Source organism: Oncorhynchus gorbuscha, linkage group LG13, assembly GCF_021184085.1.
Source record: "Oncorhynchus gorbuscha isolate QuinsamMale2020 ecotype Even-year linkage group LG13, OgorEven_v1.0, whole genome shotgun sequence".
Taxonomy (NCBI): Eukaryota; Metazoa; Chordata; class Actinopteri; order Salmoniformes; family Salmonidae; genus Oncorhynchus; species Oncorhynchus gorbuscha.
The window spans coordinates 94,044,780-94,063,111 of record NC_060185.1 but is presented as its reverse complement, the minus strand read 5'-3'; the positions used below and the strand labels follow the sequence as shown (position 1 = coordinate 94,063,111).

General features: G+C 44.1%; 1 protein-coding gene across 4 annotated transcripts in view; it reads left to right on the top strand.

Annotated features, from left to right (window-relative positions):
* Positions 1-3,297: 3,297 nt before the first annotated feature.
* The window catches only part of LOC123993748 (phosphoethanolamine N-methyltransferase 3-like), a 22,741-nt gene continuing 7,706 nt past the window's right edge, over positions 3,298-18,332 (top strand). The window contains exons 1-3 of one of the 4 annotated variants that reach the window (XM_046296198.1): positions 3,298-3,440; positions 7,168-7,339; positions 7,607-7,762. In XM_046296198.1, coding sequence (XP_046152154.1) covers positions 3,341-3,440; positions 7,168-7,339; positions 7,607-7,762 — 428 coding nt within the window. In that variant the 5' untranslated portion in view covers positions 3,298-3,340. Of the gene's footprint in view, positions 3,441-3,764; positions 3,997-7,164; positions 7,340-7,606; positions 7,763-18,332 lie in introns of those variants that run through there. The other 3 variants (XM_046296197.1, XM_046296199.1, XM_046296200.1) reach the window with 3 other exon arrangements.

Below are 18,332 nucleotides of genomic sequence, written 5' to 3'. Positions count from 1 at the left end.
TGATGCTGCCACCACCATGCTTCATTGTGGGCATAGAATTCTCGGGGGGATGAGAGGTGTTGTGTTTGCGCCAGACATAGCGTTTTCCTTGATGGCCAAAAAGCAACATTTTAGTCTCATCTGACCAGAGTACCTTCTTTCATGTGGATGGGTAGTCTCCCACATGCCTTGGGTAGTCTGGTAGTCTCCCACCAAACATATCTGCTTATTTTTTTCTTTAAGCAATAGCTTTTTCTGGCCACACTTCTGTAAAGCCCAGCTCTGTGGAGTGTACGGCTTAAAATGGTCCTATGGACAGATACTCCAATCTCCACTGTGGAGCTTTGCAGCTCCTTCAGGGTTATCTTTGGTCTCTTTGTTGCCTTTCTGATTAATGCCCTCCTTGCCTGGTCTGTGAGTTTTGGTGGGCGACCCTCTCTTGGCAGGTTTTTGTGTTGCCATATTCTTTACATTTTTTAATAATGGATTTAATGGTGCTCCGTGGGATGTTCAAAGTTTCAGATATTTTTTATAACCCAACTCTTATCTTTTCTTGTCCAAAACTTTGTCCCTGACCTGTTTGGAGAACTCCTTGGTCTTCGTGGTGCTGCTTGCTTGGTGGTGCCCCTTGCTTAGTGGTGTTGCAGACTCTGGGGCCTTTCAGAACAGGTGTATATATACTGAGATCATGTGACAGATCATGTGACACTTAGATTGCACACAGGTTGACTTTATTTAACTAATTATGTGACTTCTGAAGGTAATTGGTTGCACCAGATCTTATTTAGGGGCACCACTTTTCCATTTATTTATTTTTTGAAACAAGTAATTTTTTTCATTTCACTATTTTGTGTATTACATGAAATTGACATAAAAATCCATTTAAATTACAGGATTTAATGCAACAAAATAGGGAAATATTCAAGGGGGATGAATACTTTTGCAATGCACTGTACCTGTCCAAAATTGTATTCAGTAACGTAAATTTTGGATTACCCAAACTCAGTAACGTAATCTGATTACATTCAGTTACTTTTGGATTACTTTGCCCTTAAGAGGCATTAGAAGAAGACAAAAATGTATGTTACCAATTGAATTATATCTATTGCAGGATAAATTAATGTTAAAGTTTACATAGCTGGACATATATGGATGTTAAATTCTTCTTCTAACCCATCGCTTTCTACTACATATAATAACATGATTAAACTATATATTTACATTAAAAACCAAAGTCTATCAGAATTGCAGTCATTCCAATATATGTTACACCCCTTGATCTTCAAGAATAGGACTTGGAAAAATGGAAGTATAGATTAGCCAAATTGTTTAACCTGAGCATAACCCCAAAACGAAGGATTTATTATCCAGCCATACTCTGTTGTTTATGATTTTGCTGTCGTGGAGGACTGATTGGACTCATTGATTCGAGTTGAAAAATAAACGCTGTGCTCATGAAATGGCATGCTTTGAGCACTACTGAAAAGTGCTATTTACATGTGAGAAATGAATGCCATATGCTGCATTTTCTATAGGCCTTTTGTTTCCCTTTTTTGCAGGTGTCACTTTTATATCTTCATAATATGCAGCTGTTTAAAGTGCAAATCCACGGTAGAAACAGTAACAAAACAGTGCCCAGCCTGTGTTTTGGTAAAAAGCTGAGGGATGGGCCTGGAGAAATGTAACCACTCTCAAGGACTGACAATCCATGATATCAAAATTATTGTTTTAACCATGTTATGAGGCTGTACAAACATTTGGGAAAATGTGGGAACTTCTTCAAGACTGTTGGAAAAGCATTCCAAGTGAAGCTGGTTGAGAGAATGCCAGAGTGTGCAAAACTGTCATCAAGGCAAAGGGTGACTACTTTGAAGAATCTCAAATATAAAATATATTTTGATTTATTGTAACCACTTTTTTGGTTACTACATGATTCCATATGTGTTATTTCATAGTGTTGATGTCTTCACTGTTATTCTACAATGTAGAAAAACGTACAAATAAAGAAAAATCTTGTAATGAGTCGGTGTGTCCAAACTTTGGACTGGTAAAGTATATATATAATGTATAAGTGGAAACATGGTTGTAGCAACTACAAATTGCCCCTTTAAGTCGATCAAAAGAGTGCGAGTTTGAGCATGTTTTCATTAGGCCTATGGATTCTTTTTCAGCATCAATTAGATTGAGCAATTACAATCTTCACTTTCACTATACAAGTGTTCCAAGAGCGCATTTTCACTGGCTGTCCACTGGTTTCAAAAACAGTGATTGATAGGCAGTTTAAACTTCTTGAATTCAACCATTATTGGGTTCAAATGCACATTAGATTTTTTGAATAGCCATCCACAACAACCACAATCCGTAAAGCGCAAATAGCTAAATGAGAGAGCGGCAGTGTGATTCACATCAATATTAAGTGATATCCGTATCGCCACAGACTACGTCACTGATGTCACTGCTGCTCCAAGCAGTTGGATCATCTTCGGATGCCGACAGCAGTCTCGCCATTGGAAGACATAGCTTGGACTGTAGCCTGCTCTTTCCCCGCGATCATTTGGTGTGTTATCACAGTGGTCTCTGACTTGTGTTCAGACTCGCTCGGGTGGAATAAACTTAAACTTGCCCCTTTTTTCAATTCTGATTTGATTGTCATTTAGAAAATGTGTCCTTTTTTATATTTTTATCGCAAACATCCTTTCTGAATGTAAAAGTAATCCTTGAAGTAATCATCTAGTTTTTCAAAAGTATCCGTAATGTGATTACAATATTTTTTGCTGGTAACGTGTTTTTGTAACCCCTTACATGTAAAGCTGGTACTCCCCAAGCCTGGCCACGAGTGGGCTAGCCATCTCTGTCTCGCTCGAGCTTTCTCTCACACGCACAGACGTTGCATGAATCAACCAATGGTTGCGTGTCACGTCATCAACTGTGTCATCGACTAACAGATTGCTATAACATATAATGTTGTTAGCTGATATGTACAATACCTATCTGGGCGTTGTAAAGTCTGGCAGGCGTCAGCAACGCCTGGGCAGAGGAATGTGCCCACGTTTTCTCACTCTCTCTTAATGTTATTTTATCATAGCCATTTGAAACAACATTTAATGTTTTTTTTTGTAATAACACGTATTGTAATTATGCCCATTTGAAATGGATGTGCTTCTCATAACAGCTGGCCTCCCATTATGGAAAGAAAATGTGTAATTCCTCAATTCAAAATTTAAAAAATAAAAAATGTTGTCGTCTGATCATGTCATCTGCTGCGTGAGTTTCATCATCATCATCAATCTGAACCATGCACTACCTGGCTCGGGCTGGCCCTTTAAAGGAGACGCTTTTGAAGAAAGCAGATGCATGAGGCATGCATTGCGCAATCCGAGTATGCATACATGCCACACATGAGCGACTCCATCCCAACGGTATCAGCACATTTGGGACGAAAGGGACTCGTTTCAACCTCGGTAAGATAACGCACGTAGACACCCTGTGCACAGACCACCGGCTATACCTTTAATACGCCCTTATTTACATACATCTGACTCTTATTTTTATATTCCACATGGATGGATGACTCAATATCGTTTTTATCTCCTCCTCCTGAATAATTGACATCTCACCAGCTCGGTTCTTCAACAGGCATGGTCTGTAAGGTAAGGGAAATCCCGTGCCAACATAGACCCCCCCCCTCCCCCTTCTTTTTCTCCAGATGATTATTCATGCGTAATTGTTCTCTCCCCTCATATTCGGAGCATCGGAATGGTCAGTTCTGTACCTGTCGATATGGAAAGCCAACTCCTACACGCACATATGTCACCCGTTATTTGAACACGAGCCGTCACAAAAGGTTTCCACTAGTCTGACAGTGATTACACTCGACATACCATCGGCGGATAGTTGGTGCTGTTAGAGTCACTGAACACTAAGACTAATAGTTATTATTTTATTATTTTTTTCTTCTTCTTTAAAAAACAAAACAATTTAAACTGTTTTGAACTTCATCAAACATGGACATCAAAGGTAAGGATGATATGGTTTCCATCCTCTATCTATCGACTGTAACAGTGTGGGTTTATTACAATGTGATGGACATTTTCTTGTCAGAAGTTAATAATTACAAGGCTTTTTTTTTTTTGGCCCAACATGTGCTCAGAGTTTAGTCGGTTCATGTGAGTGATGAAAGCAATCCTAACTGATGTAGATCAGTCCTGGAATGGTTTACTGTAAATTACACTGTACCATTACAGTGGTTCCCAACTCCTGTTCTTGACAGTACACATTTTTGTTGTAGCCGCAGATAAACGTACCTAATTCAACTAATTGAGGGCCTGATGATTAGTTGAATCAGGTGTGCTTGTCCAAGGCTACAATGAAAATGTGAACTGTTGGGAGGTACTGGAAGACCGGAGTTGGGAACCACTATAACTACTAGATGATACATTGATAGCAGGCTAGTTAGCTACTAATAGCGGTAGCTGCTGCAGTTACACTATATATATAAATATATATACAAAAGTATGTGGACACCTCTTCAAATTAGTGGATTTGGCTATATTTGCATAGAGCCCTGACCTCAACCCCGTTGAACACCTTTGAGATGAATTGGAAAGCCGACTGCGAGCAAGGACTAATCGCCCAAAATCAGTGCCCGACCTCACAGCTTTTGTTGCTGAATGGATGCAAGTCCCCCTCAGCAATGTTCCAACATCTAGTGGAAAGCCTTCCCAGAAGAGTGGCTGGTATAGCAGCAAAGGGGGGGGTCATCCTCCATATTAATGTCCATGATTTTGGAATGAGATGTTGGATGAGCAGGTGTCCACATACTTTTGGTCATGTATTGTATATTGCCTGGCTACCCAAACTTCTTGCTCCGGTCAAACTCTAAGCCACGTCCACTGACGCAAAAGATAGAGCATCAGAATAATTGAATTTGAGTCGTCAGGCACTTATAGTGATTTATTAATGATTGTGTTCTGTTTTGACAGTTATATAAACTGTTTGCTTATTTTTGGTTTATATTATTGTTATTAATTACAAAACAGTGATTGATTTCTAGAATATGTTGTTCCAGCAATTCAGAGTTCTGGAGATTTGTACCTCTTGTTATGGGGACTTGTACCTCTTGTTGCTCTTTAGAGTTCTGGAGAGTTGTGCCTCTTGTTGTTGCTCTTTAGAGTTTTGGAGAGTTGTATCTCTTGTTATGGGGAGTTGTACCTCTTGTTGCGCTTTAGAGTTTTGGAGAGTTGTACCTCTTGTTGCTCTTTAGAGTTCTGGGGAGTTGTGCCTCTTGTTGCTCTTTAGAGTTTTGGAGAGTTGTACCTCTTGTTATGGGGAGTTGTACCTCTTGTTGTTGCTCTTTAGAGTTCTGGAGAGTTGTGCCTCTTGTTATGGAGAGTTGTACCTCTTGTTGCGCTTTAGAGTTTTGGAGAGTTGTACCTCTTGTTGTTGCTCTTTAGAGTTTTGGAGATTTGTACCTCTTGTTATGGGGAGTTGTACCTCTTGTTATGGGGAGTTGTACCTCTTGTTGCGCTTTAGAGTTTTGGAGAGTTGTACCTCTTGTTGTTGCTCTTTAGAGTTCTGGAGAGTTGTGCCTCTTGTTGCTCTTTAGAGTTTTGGAGAGTTGTATCTCTTGTTATGGGGAGTTGTACCTCTTGTTGCTCTTTAGAGTTTTCGATAGTTGTACCTCTTGTTGCTCTTTAGAGTTTTGGAGAGTTGTACCTCTTGTTGCTCTTTAGAGTTTTGGAGAGTTGTACCTCTTGTTATGGGGAGTTGTACCTCTTGTTGCGCTTTAGAGTTTTGGAGAGTTGTGCCTCTTGTTGTTGCTCTTTAGAGTTCTGGAGAGTTGTGCCTCTTGTTGCTCTTTAGAGTTTTGGAGAGTTGTACCTCTTGTTATGGGGAGTTGTACCTCTTGTTGCGCTTTAGAGTTTTGGAGAGTTGTACCTCTTGTTATGGGGAGTTGTACCTCTTGTTGCGCTTTAGCGTTTTGGAGAGTTGTACCTCTTGTTGTTGCTCTTTAGAGTTCTGGAGAGTTGTGCCTCTTGTTGCTCTTTAGAGTTTTGGAGAGTTGTATCTCTTGTTATGGGGAGTTGTACCTCTTGTTGCTCTTTAGAGTTTTCGAGAGTTGTACCTCTTGTTGCTCTTTAGAGTTTTGGAGAGTTGTACCTCTTGTTGCTCTTTAGAGTTTTGGAGAGTTGTACCTCTTGTTATGGGGAGTTGTACCTCTTGTTGCGCTTTAGAGTTTTGGAGAGTTGTGCCTCTTGTTGTTGCTCTTTAGAGTTCTGGAGAGTTGTGCCTCTTGTTGCTCTTTAGAGTTTTGGAGAGTTGTACCTCTTGTTATGGGGAGTTGTACCTCTTGTTGCGCTTTAGAGTTTTGGAGAGTTGTACCTCTTGTTATGGGGAGTTGTACCTCTTGTTGCTCTTTAGAGTTTTGGAGAGTTGTACCTCTTGTTGTTGCTCTTTAGAGTTCTGGAGAGTTGTGCCTCTTGTTGCGCTTTAGAGTTTTGGAGAGTTGTACCTCTTGTTGTTGCTCTTTAGAGTTCTGGAGAGTTGTGCCTCTTGTTGCTCTTTAGAGTTTTGGAGAGTTGTACCTCTTGTTATGGGGAGTTGTACCTCTTGTTGCTCTTTAGAGTTTTGGAGAGTTGAACCTCTTGTTGCTCTTTAGAGTTTTGGAGAGTTGAACCTCTTGTTGCTCTTTAGAGTTTTGGAGAGTTTTACCTCTTGTTGCTCTTTAGAGTTCTGGGGAGTTGTGCCTCTTGTTGCTCTTTAGAGTTCTGGGGAGTTGTGCCTCTTGTTGCTCTTTAGAGTTTTGGAGAGTTGTACCTCTTGTTATGGGGAGTTGTACCTCTTGTTGCTCTTTAGAGTTCTGGAGAGTTGTACCTCTTTTTGTTCTCATGCTGTAGTAACTCTACGGTATCAAACTCAGATCACCACACACTCTGGTCTATAATAGCTTTAAAATAGAATAAATAGAATAGACTATAATAGCATAGACTAGAATAGCATAGACTAGAATAGACTAGCATAGAATAGACTAGCATGGAATAGAATGTCAATTCTTATCAAAATAAAACACAGACTGGGCACATAAAACAAACGTACAAATACAGTGTGTTGGTGTTTGTGTTGGTTTTGGTGTGTATTTGTCCAGCCGTTTGCTTTAGTTCTTGTCTCCCTCTTCTTTCCACTGAGTAGAGAGGAGTACGATGACAGAGTTCTGGAAGGAGCACAGCCGCCAGGCCACGGTTGAGGAAATGATGTTGGACTCTCATGCCCAGGAGCTGACCCTGCACGAACTGCCTGAGATCCTCTCCCTGCTGCCCAGCCTTTCCGGCCGGAGGGTCCTGGAGCTGGGCGCCGGCATCGGGTCAGTGGGGCTATTCAACTATATCTATAAAACAACTGACCCGATAGACCGTTAATAACAACAAGCATATACTGTGTCATGATCTCTGTAGAGCCATGAGGTTTAACTGACCATGTGACCTGACACAGAAAACTCCTGGCCCTGGGCTATGATGGGGACCTGTGTTTTTCCTGGTCAGGTGATGTGGACACTTGTTAGCAGTTTGACCCTCGCTGTCTGATGTGGAGGTGTTTGACCCTTTGTGTTTGTGTGTTTGGTCTCTTCCAGTAGGTACACCAGCCACCTGTTGACCCAGGCCAGTCACGTGACAGCGGTCGACTTCATGGAGAGCTTCGTGGAGAAGAACAGACAGGACAACAGTCACCATGGCAACGCCTCCTTCCTCCAGGCAGACGTCACCAAGCTGGTCTTCCCCAAAAACAGGTCTGCTGTTTGATATAATGTTTATAATAATAATATAATATATTATAAAACAGGTCTGCTTTTGGATATAATGATAATATAATACATCCTAGGATAGGATAAAGTAATCCTTCTCACCCCCCCACCCCCTTAAAAGATTTAGATGCACTATTGTAAAGTGGCTGCTCCACTGGATGTCATAAGGTGAATGCACCAATTTGTGTCATGCAGGTGAAAGAGGACCCAAAAGCGACTTAACAGAAACAGAGTTTATTCAAGTCCAAACAGAAAACGACAAATCCTGAATCCTTAACAGGAAATGTCCAAACAGGGAATAACAGAAATCCTCTAGTCTGTAGAGGGGAATAACAGGAGAAGCGGCCACAGACTGCAGGTCGCTTCGGGTAGGCGCAGGCCGTAGCTGACAGAGACACCTGCTCACACGCAGCATCTGATGAAGGCAAAAACACGACAGGACAGGGCGATACACAATCACAGCACGGTGAATTCTAAACAAGGAACCGACAGGACAGGAACGGAACACAACGGAAGAAATAGGGACTCTAATCAGGGGAAAGGATCGGGAACAGGTGTGGGAAGACTAAATGATGATTAGGGGAATAGGAACAGCTGGGAGCAGGAACGGAACGATAGAGAGAAGAGAGAGCGAGAGAGTGAGAGAGGGAGGGGAGAGAGAGGGATAGAAAGAGGGAAAGAACCTAATAAGACCAGCAGAGGGAAACGAATAGAATGGGGAGCACAGGGACAAGACATGATAATAAATGACAAACATGACAGTACCCCCCACTCACCGAGCGCCTCCTGGCGCACTCGAGGAGGAATCCTGGCGGCAACGGAGGAAATCATCGATGAGTGAACGGTCCAGCACGTCCCGAGACGGAACCCAACTCCTCTCCTCAGGACCGTAACCCTCCCAATCCACTAAGTATTGGTGACCCCGTCCCCGAGAACGCATGTCCATGATCTTATGTACCTTGTAAATAGGTGCGCTCTCGACAAGGACGGGAGGGGGGAGGGAAGACGAACGGGGGTGCGAAGAAAGGGCTTAACACAGGAGACATGGAAGACAGGATGGACGCGACGAAGATGTCGCGGAAGAAGCAGTCGCACAGCGACAGGATTGACGACCTGGGAGACACGGAACGGACCAATGAACCGCGGAGTCAACTTACGAGAAGCTGTCGTAAGAGGAAGGTTGCGAGTGGAAAGCCACACTCTCTGGCCGCAACAATACCTTGGACTCTTAATCCTGCGTTTATTGGCGGCTCTCACCGTCTGTGCCCTGTAACGGCAAAGTGCAGACCTCACCCTCCTCCAGGTGCGCTCACAACGTTGGACAAACGCTTGAGCGGAGGGAACGCTGGACTCGGCAAGCTGGGATGAGAACAGAGGAGGCTGGTAACCCAGACTACTCTGAAACGGAGATAACCCGGTAGCAGACGAAGGAAGCGAATTGTGAGCGTATTCTGCCCAGGGGAGCTGTTCTGCCCAAGACGCAGGGTTTCTGAAAGAAAGGCTGCGTAGTATGCGACCAATCGTCTGATTGGCCCTCTCTGCTTGACCGTTAGACTGGGGATGAAACCCGGAAGAGAGACTGACGGACGCACCAATCAAACGACAGAACTCCCTCCAAAACTGTGACGTGAATTGCGGGCCTCTGTCTGAAACGGCGTCTAACGGGAGGCCATGAATTCTGAATACATTCTCAATAATGATTTGTGCCGTCTCCTTAGCGGAAGGAAGTTTAGCGAGGGGAATGAAATGTGCCGCCTTAGAGAACCTATCGACAACCGTAAGAATCACAGTCTTCCCCGCAGACAAAGGCAGACCGGTAATGAAGTCTAAGGCGATGTGAGACCATGGTCGAGAAGGAATGGGGAGCGGTCTGAGACGACCGGCAGGAGGAGAGTTACCCGACTTAGTCTGCGCGCAGTCCGAACAAGCAGCCACGAAACGGCGCGTGTCACGCTCCTGAGTCGGCCACCAAAAGCGCTGGCGAATAGACGCAAGAGTGCCTCGAACACCGGGATGACCAGCTAACTTGGCAGAGTGAGCCCACTGAAGAACAGCCAGACGAGTGGAAACAGGAACGAAAAGGAGGTTACTAGGACAAGCGCGGCGGCGACGCAGTGTGCGTGAGTGCTTGCTTAACCTGTCTTTCAATTCCCCAGACTGTTAACCCGACAACACGCCCATAAGGAAGAATCCCCTCGGGATCAGTAGAAGCCACAGAAGAACTAAACAGACGGGATAAGGCATCAGGCTTGGTGTTCTTGCTACCCGGACGGTAAGAAATCACAAACTCGAAACGAGCGAAAAACAACGCCCAACGAGCTTGACGGGCATTAAGTCGTTTGGCAGAACGGATGTACTCAAGGTTCTTATGGTCTGTCCAAACGACAAAAGGAACGGTCGCCCCCTCCAACCACTGTCGCCATTCGCCTAGGGCTAAGCGGATGGCGAGCAGTTCACGGTTACCCACATCATAGTTGCGCTCAGATGGCGACAGGCGATGAGAAAAATAAGCGCAAGGATGAACCTTATCGTCAGACTGGAAGCGCTGGGATAGAATGGCTCCCACGCCTACCTCTGAAGCGTCAACCTCGACAATGAATTGTCTAGTGACGTCAGGAGTAACGAGGATAGGAGCGGACGTAAAACGTTCTTTTAGAAGATCAAAAGCTCCCTGGGCGGAACCGGACCACTTAAAACACGTCTTGACAGAAGTAAGAGCTGTGAGAGGGGCAGCAACTTGACCGAAATTACGAATGAAACGCCGATAGAAATTAGCGAAACCTAAAAAGCGCTGCAACTCGACACGTGACCTTGGAACGGGCCAATCACTGACAGCTTGGACCTTAGCGGAATCCATCTGAATGCCTTCAGCGGAAATAACGGAACCGAGAAAAGTAACGGAGGAGACATGAAAAGAGCACTTCTCAGCCTTTACGTAGAGACAATTCTCTAAAAGGCGCTGTAGAACACGTCGAACGTGCTGAACATGAATCTCGAGTGACGGAGAAAAAATCAGGATATCGTCAAGATAGACAAAAACAAAGATGTTCAGCATGTCTCTCAGAACATCATTAACTAATGCCTGAAAAACAGCTGGCGCATTGGCGAGACCGAACGGCAGAACCCGGTACTCAAAATGCCCTAACGGAGTGTTAAACGCCGTTTTCCACTCGTCCCCCTCTCTGATGCGCACGAGATGGTAAGCGTTACGAAGGTCCAACTTAGTAAAGCACCTGGCTCCCTGCAGAATCTCGAAGGCTGATGACATAAGGGGAAGCGGATAACGATTCTTAACCGTTATGTCATTCAGCCCTCGATAATCCACGCAGGGGCGCAGAGTACCGTCCTTCTTCTTAACAAAAAGAACCCCGCCCCGGCCGGAGAGGAAGAAGGCACTATGGTACCGGCGTCAAGAGACACAGACAAATAATCCTCGAGAGCCTTACGTTCGGGAGCCGACAGAGAGTATAGTCTACCTCGAGGAGGAGTGGTCCCCGGAAGGAGATCAATACTACAATCATACGACCGGTGAGGAGGAAGGGAGTTGGCTCGGGACCGACTGAAGACCGTGCGCAGATCATGATATTCCTCCGGCACTCCTGTCAAATCGCCAGGTTCCTCCTGAGAAGTAGGGACAGAAGAAACGGGAGGGATGGCAGACATTAAACACTTCACATGACAAGAAACGTTCCAGGATAGGATAGAATTACTAGACCAATTAATAGAAGGATTATGACATACTAGCCAGGGATGACCCAAAACAACAGGTGTAAACGGTGAACGGAAAATCAAAAAAGAAATAGTCTCACTGTGGTTACCAGATACTGTGAGGGTTAAAGGTAGTGTCTCAAATCTGATACTGGGAAGATGACTACCATCTAAGGCGAACATGGGCGTAGGCTTCTCTAACTCTCTGAAAGGAATGTCATGTTTCCGAACCCATGCTTCGTCCATGAAACAACCATGAAACAACCCTCAGCACCCGAACCGGTCCAGCGTAGATGGACCGACAAAGTAGTACAGGATTTTGATGGAGAGACTTGAGTAGTTGCGCTCACCTGTAGCCCTCCGCTTACAGATGAGCTCTGGCTTTTACTGGACATGAATTAACAAAATGTCCAGCAACTCCGCAATAGAGGCACAGGCGGTTGGTGATCCTCCGTTCCCTCTCCTTAGTCGAGATGCGAATCCCTCCCAGCTGCATGGGCTCAGTCTCAAAGCCAGAGGAGGGAGATGGTTGCGATGCGGAGCAGGGAAACACCGTTGATGCGAGAGCAATCGAGAGCAATCAAAGAGTCCACATCTGAAGGAACCTCCCGGGAGAGAATCTCATCCTTAACCACTGCGTGGAGTCCCTCCAGAAAACGAGCGAGCAGCGCCGGCTCGTTCCACTCACTAGAGGCAGCAAGAGTGCGAAACTCTATAGAATAATCCGTTATGGACCGTTCACCTTGGCATAAGGAAGCCAGGACCCTAGAAGCCTCCCCACCAAAAACTGAACGGTCAAAAACCCGAATCATCTCCTCTTTAAAGTTCTGGAACTTGTTAGAGCAATCAGCCCTTGCCTCCCAGATAGCTGTGCCCCATTCTTGAGCCCGGCCAGTAAGGAGTGAAATGACGTAAGCAACCCGAGCTCTCTCTCTAGAGTATGTGTTGGGTTGGAGAGAGAACACAATCTCACACTGCGTGAGAAAGGAGCGGCACTCAGTGGGCTGCCCGGAGTAGCAAGGTGGGTTATTAACCCTAGGTTCTGGAGGCTCGGCAGGCCAGGAAGTAACAGGTGGCACGAGACGTAGACTCTGGAACTGTCCAGAGAGGTCGGAAACCTGAGCGGCCAGGTTCTCCACGGCATGGCGAGCAGCAGACAATTCCTGCTCGTGTCTGCCGAGCATGGCTCCTTGGATCTCGACGGCAGTGTAACGAGCGTCTGAAGTCGCTGGGTCCATTCCTTGGTCGGTTCCTTCTGTCATGCAGGTGAAAGAGGACCCAAAAGCGACTTAACAGAAACAGAGTTTATTCAAGTCCAAACAGAAAACGACAAATCCTGAATCCTTAACAGGAAATGTCCAAACAGGGAATAACAGAAATCCTCTAGTCTGTAGAGGGGAATAACAGGAGAAGCGGCCACAGACTGCAGGTCGCTTCGGGTAGGCGCAGGCCGTAGCTGACAGAGACACCTGCTCACACGCAGCATCTGATGAAGGCAAAAACACGACAGGACAGGGCGATACACAATCACAGCACGGTGAATTCTAAACAAGGAACCGACAGGACAGGAACGGAACACAACGGAAGAAATAGGGACTCTAATCAGGGGAAAGGATCGGGAACAGGTGTGGGAAGACTAAATGATGATTAGGGGAATAGGAACAGCTGGGAGCAGGAACGGAACGATAGAGAGAAGAGAGAGCGAGAGAGTGAGAGAGGGAGGGGGAGAGAGAGGGATAGAAAGAGGGAAAGAACCTAATAAGACCAGCAGAGGGAAACGAATAGAATGGGGAGCACAGGGACAAGACATGATAATAAATGACAAACATGACAAATTTGTAAGTCGTGTAAATGTAAATGTTATAAAATAGGTTTGCGTAAGGTGGAAAAGCGACCGGTAATTTACCAAAGTTACCAGAATCTTCTGTAATTTGGGTAATTAAGAGGTCATCTATGGCAATCTATGGTAAATTTGGTAATTTATACTTGCAAAACTGTAAAAAAAAAAATCTGTATTTATATATAGTATACATTTTTTATATCTGTGTCCATATTGTCCAGTAGTTTCTGATAGATAGACCATATGGTTCAAGAGAAAATAGCCAAAGTAATTTTAAAAAGCATCTAATCAACAATGAACTCTTGCTACTATTTACTGCCACCAACATTGACAACAGACATGTTCACATAGAAGAGCAAAGTCTGTACAAGATAATATAAAGTATATTTAATGCTGAAAGGTTTATATTATATTTAAGATTATGTTTTGTCATTATATTGTTTATTTTAAAATCATCTTAAATATTCTCCATGTAGTGAGGTCAAACGGAGGGCCAGAGATCATTACGGACACCGGTGATAATCTGAAGTACCCAAAAAAGGACACTTGATTTTACCTTATATTCCATTGAAAGTGAACAAAGTTCTGGGTAGTTTACTGGTAAACTTAGAAAGATAAGAAAAGTGCTCTGATTTGGGGTGTTTTGTTTGCATAAAGCTATTGACTTTACGACTTTAGATTGATAACATGTTCAAAGTCTATGACAAAGGTAAAAAAAAATTAAACTGGTTTGACGAGATGTCTCACCTATGCCTTAGCCTTCGGTTGGAACTGAATACACTAATATGAGGTGACACTGACCCTGTCCCAAATGATACCCTATTCCCTATGTAGTGCACTTTTGACCAGGGACCATAGAACTCCGGTCAAAAGTAGTGCACTATATGGAGACTATGGTACCATTTGGGACGAATAGTTACCTAAAGCCGATGGGTATAACACATTAATACTTGTTCTAAGCTTTTGTGAGCCTTTATAACATCCTATTATCAGTCTTATGATGTTATTCTGATGTGTACCCCCCCCCCCATCAGTTATGATGTTATTCTGATGTGTACCCCCCATGAGTTATGATGTTATTCTGATGTGTACCCCCCATCCCCCATCAGTTATGATGTTATTCTGATGTGTACCCCCCATCAGTTATGGTGTTATTCTGATGTGTACCCCCCATCAGTTATGATGTTATTCTGATGTGTACCCCCCCCCCATCAGTTATGATGTTATTCTGATGTGTACCCCCATCAGTTATGATGTTATTCTGATGTGTACCCCCCATCCCCCATCAGTTATGATGTTATTCTGATGTGTACCCCCCCCATCAGTTATGATGTTATTCTGATGTGTACCCCCCCATCAGTTCTGATGTTATTCTGATGTGTACCCCCCCCCATCAGTTATGATGTTATTCTGATGTGTACCCCCCATCCCCCATCAGTTATGATGTTATTCTGATGTGTACCCCCATCCCCATCAGTTATGATGTTATTCTGATGTGTACCCCCCCCCCCCCATCAGTTATGATGTTATTCTGATGTGTACCCCCATCCCCCATCAGTTATGATGTTATTCTGATGTGTACCCCCCCCCCATCAGTTATGATGTTATTCTGATGTGTACCCCCATCAGTTATGATGTTATTCTGATGTGTACCCCCCCCCCCATCAGTTATGATGTTATTCTGATGTGTACCCCCCCATCAGTTATGATGTTATTCTGATGTGTACCCCCCCATCAGTTATGATGTTATTCTGATGTGTACCCCCCATCAGTTATGATGTTATTCTGATGTGTACCCCCCCATCAGTTATGATGTTATTCTGATGTGTACCCCCATCAGTTATGATGTTATTCTGATGTGTACCCCCATCAGTTATGATGTTATTCTGATGTGTACCCCCCCATCAGTTATGATGTTATTCTGATGTGTACCCCCATCAGTTATGATGTTATTCTGATGTGTACCCCCCATCAGTTATGATGTTATTCTGATGTGTACCCCCCCATCAGTTATGATGTTATTCTGATGTGTACCCCCCCATCAGTTATGATGTTATTCTGATGTGTACCCCCCATCCCCCATCAGTTATGATGTTATTCTGATGTGTACCCCCCATCCCCCCATCAGTTATGATGTTATTCTGATGTGTACCCCCCCCCCCCCCCATCAGTTATGATGTTATTCTGATGTGTACCCCCCCCCCCATCAGTTATGATGTTATTCTGATGTGTACCCCCCCATCAGTTATGATGTTATTCTGATGTGTACCCCCCATCCCCCATCAGTTATGATGTTATTCTGATGTGTGCCCCCCCCCCCATCAGTTATGATGTTATTCTGATGTGTACCCCCCATCCCCCCATCAGTTATGATGTTATTCTGATGTGTACCCCCCCCCCCCATCAGTTATGATGTTATTCTGATGTGTACCCCCCCCCATCAGTTATGATGTTATTCTGATGTGTACCCCCCATCCCCCATCAGTTATGATGTTATTCTGATGTGTACCCCCCCCCATCAGTTATGATGTTATTCTGATGTGTACCCCCCATCAGTTATGATGTTATTCTGATGTGTAGCCACTTTAAACAATGCTACCTTATATAATGTTACTTACCCTACATTATTCATCTCATATGCATATGTATATACTGTACTCTACAACATCGACTGCATCCTTATGTAACACATGTATCACTAGCCACTTTAACTATGCCACTTTGTTTACTTTGTCTACACACTCATCTCATATGTATATACTGTACTCGATACCATCTACTGTATGCTGCTCTGTACCATCACTCATTCATATATCCTTATGTACATGTTCCTTATCCCCTTACACTGTGTATAAGACAGTAGTTTTTTTTGGAATTGTTAGTTAGATTACTTGTTGGTTATCACTGCATTGTCGGAACTAGAAGCACAAGCATTTCGCTACACTCGCATTAACATCTGCTAACCATGTGTATGTGACAAATAAAATTTGATTTGATTTGATTTGATTTGATGTTATTCTGATGTGTACCCCCCCATCAGTTATGGTGTTATTCTGATGTGTACCCCCCCCATCAGTTATGATGTTATTCTGATGTGTACCCCCCATCAGTTATGGTGTTATTCTGATGTGTACCCCCCCATCAGTTATGGTGTTATTCTGATGTGTACCCCCCCCCCCATCAGTTATGGTGTTATTCTGATGTGTACCCCCCCATCAGTTATGATGTTATTCTGATGTGTACCCCCCCATCAGTTATGGTGTTATTCTGATGTGTACCCCCCATCAGTTATGGTGTTATTCTGATGTGTACCCCCCCCCCATGAGTTATGATGTTATTCTGATGTGTACCCCCCATCAGTTATGATGTTATTCTGATGTGTACCCCCCCCATCAGTTATGATGTTATTCTGATGTGTACCCCCCCATCAGTTATGGTGTTATTCTGATGTGTACCCCCCCCCATCAGTTATGGTGTTATTCTGATGTGTACCCCCCCCCATGAGTTATGATGTTATTCTGATGTGTACCCCCATCCCCCATCAGTTATGATGTTATTCTGATGTGTACCCCCCATCCCCCATCAGTTATGATGTTATTCTGATGTGTACCCCCCATCCCCCCATCAGTTATGATGTTATTCTGATGTGTACCCCCCATCAGTTATGATGTTATTCCCCCCATCAGTTATGATGTTATTCTGATGTGTACCCCCCATCAGTTATGATGTTATTCTGATGTGTACCCCCCCCATCAGTTATGATGTTATTCTGATGTGTACCCCCCATCAGTTATGGTGTTATTCTGATGTGTACCCCCCCCATCAGTTATGATGTTATTCTGATGTGTACCCCCATCAGTTATGATGTTATTCCCCCATCAGTTATGATGTTATTCTGATGTGTACCCCCATCAGTTATGATGTTATTCTGATGTGTACCCCCATCAGTTATGGTGTTATTCTGATGTGTACCCCCCCATCAGTTATGATGTTATTCTGATGTGTACCCCCCCATCAGTTATGGTGTTATTCTGATGTGTACCCCCCCATCAGTTATGATGTTATTCTGATGTGTACCCCCCCCATCAGTTATGATGTTATTCTGATGTGTACCCCCCCATCAGTTATGATGTTATTCTGATGTGTACCCCCATCAGTTATGGTGTTATTCCCCCCATCAGTTATGATGTTATTCTGATGTGTACCCCCCATCAGTTATGGTGTTATTCTGATGTGTACCCCCCATCAGTTATGGTGTTATTCTGATGTGTACCCCCCATCAGTTATGGTGTTATTCTGATGTGTACCCCCCATCAGTTATGATGTTATTCTGATGTGTACCCCCCATCAGTTATGGTGTTATTCTGATGTGTACCCCCCCATCAGTTATGATGTTATTCTGATGTGTACCCCCACCCATCAGTTATGATGTTATTCTGATGTGTACCCCCCATCAGTTATGATGTTATTCTGATGTGTACCCCCCATGAGTTATGATGTTATTCTGATGTGTACCCCCCCATGAGTTATGGTGTTATTCTGATGTGTACCCCCCCATGAGTTATGATGTTATTCTGATGTGTACCCCCCATGAGTTATGATGTTATTCTGATGTGTACCCCCCATCAGTTATGGTGTTATTCTGATGTGTACCCCCCCCATCAGTTATGATGTTATTCTGATGTGTACCCCCACCCATCAGTTATGATGTTATTCTGATGTGTACCCCCCCCATCAGTTATGATGTTATTCTGATGTGTACCCCCCATGAGTTATGATGTTATTCTGATGTGTACCCCCCCCCCATGAGTTATGGTGTTATTCTGATGTGTACCCCCCCATGAGTTATGGTGTTATTCTGATGTGTACCCCCCCATGAGTTATGGTGTTATTCTGATGTGTACCCCCCCATGAGTTATGGTGTTATTCTGATGTGTACCCCCCCATGAGTTATGGTGTTATTCTGATGTGTACCCCCCCCCCCCCCCCCATCAGTTATGATGTTAT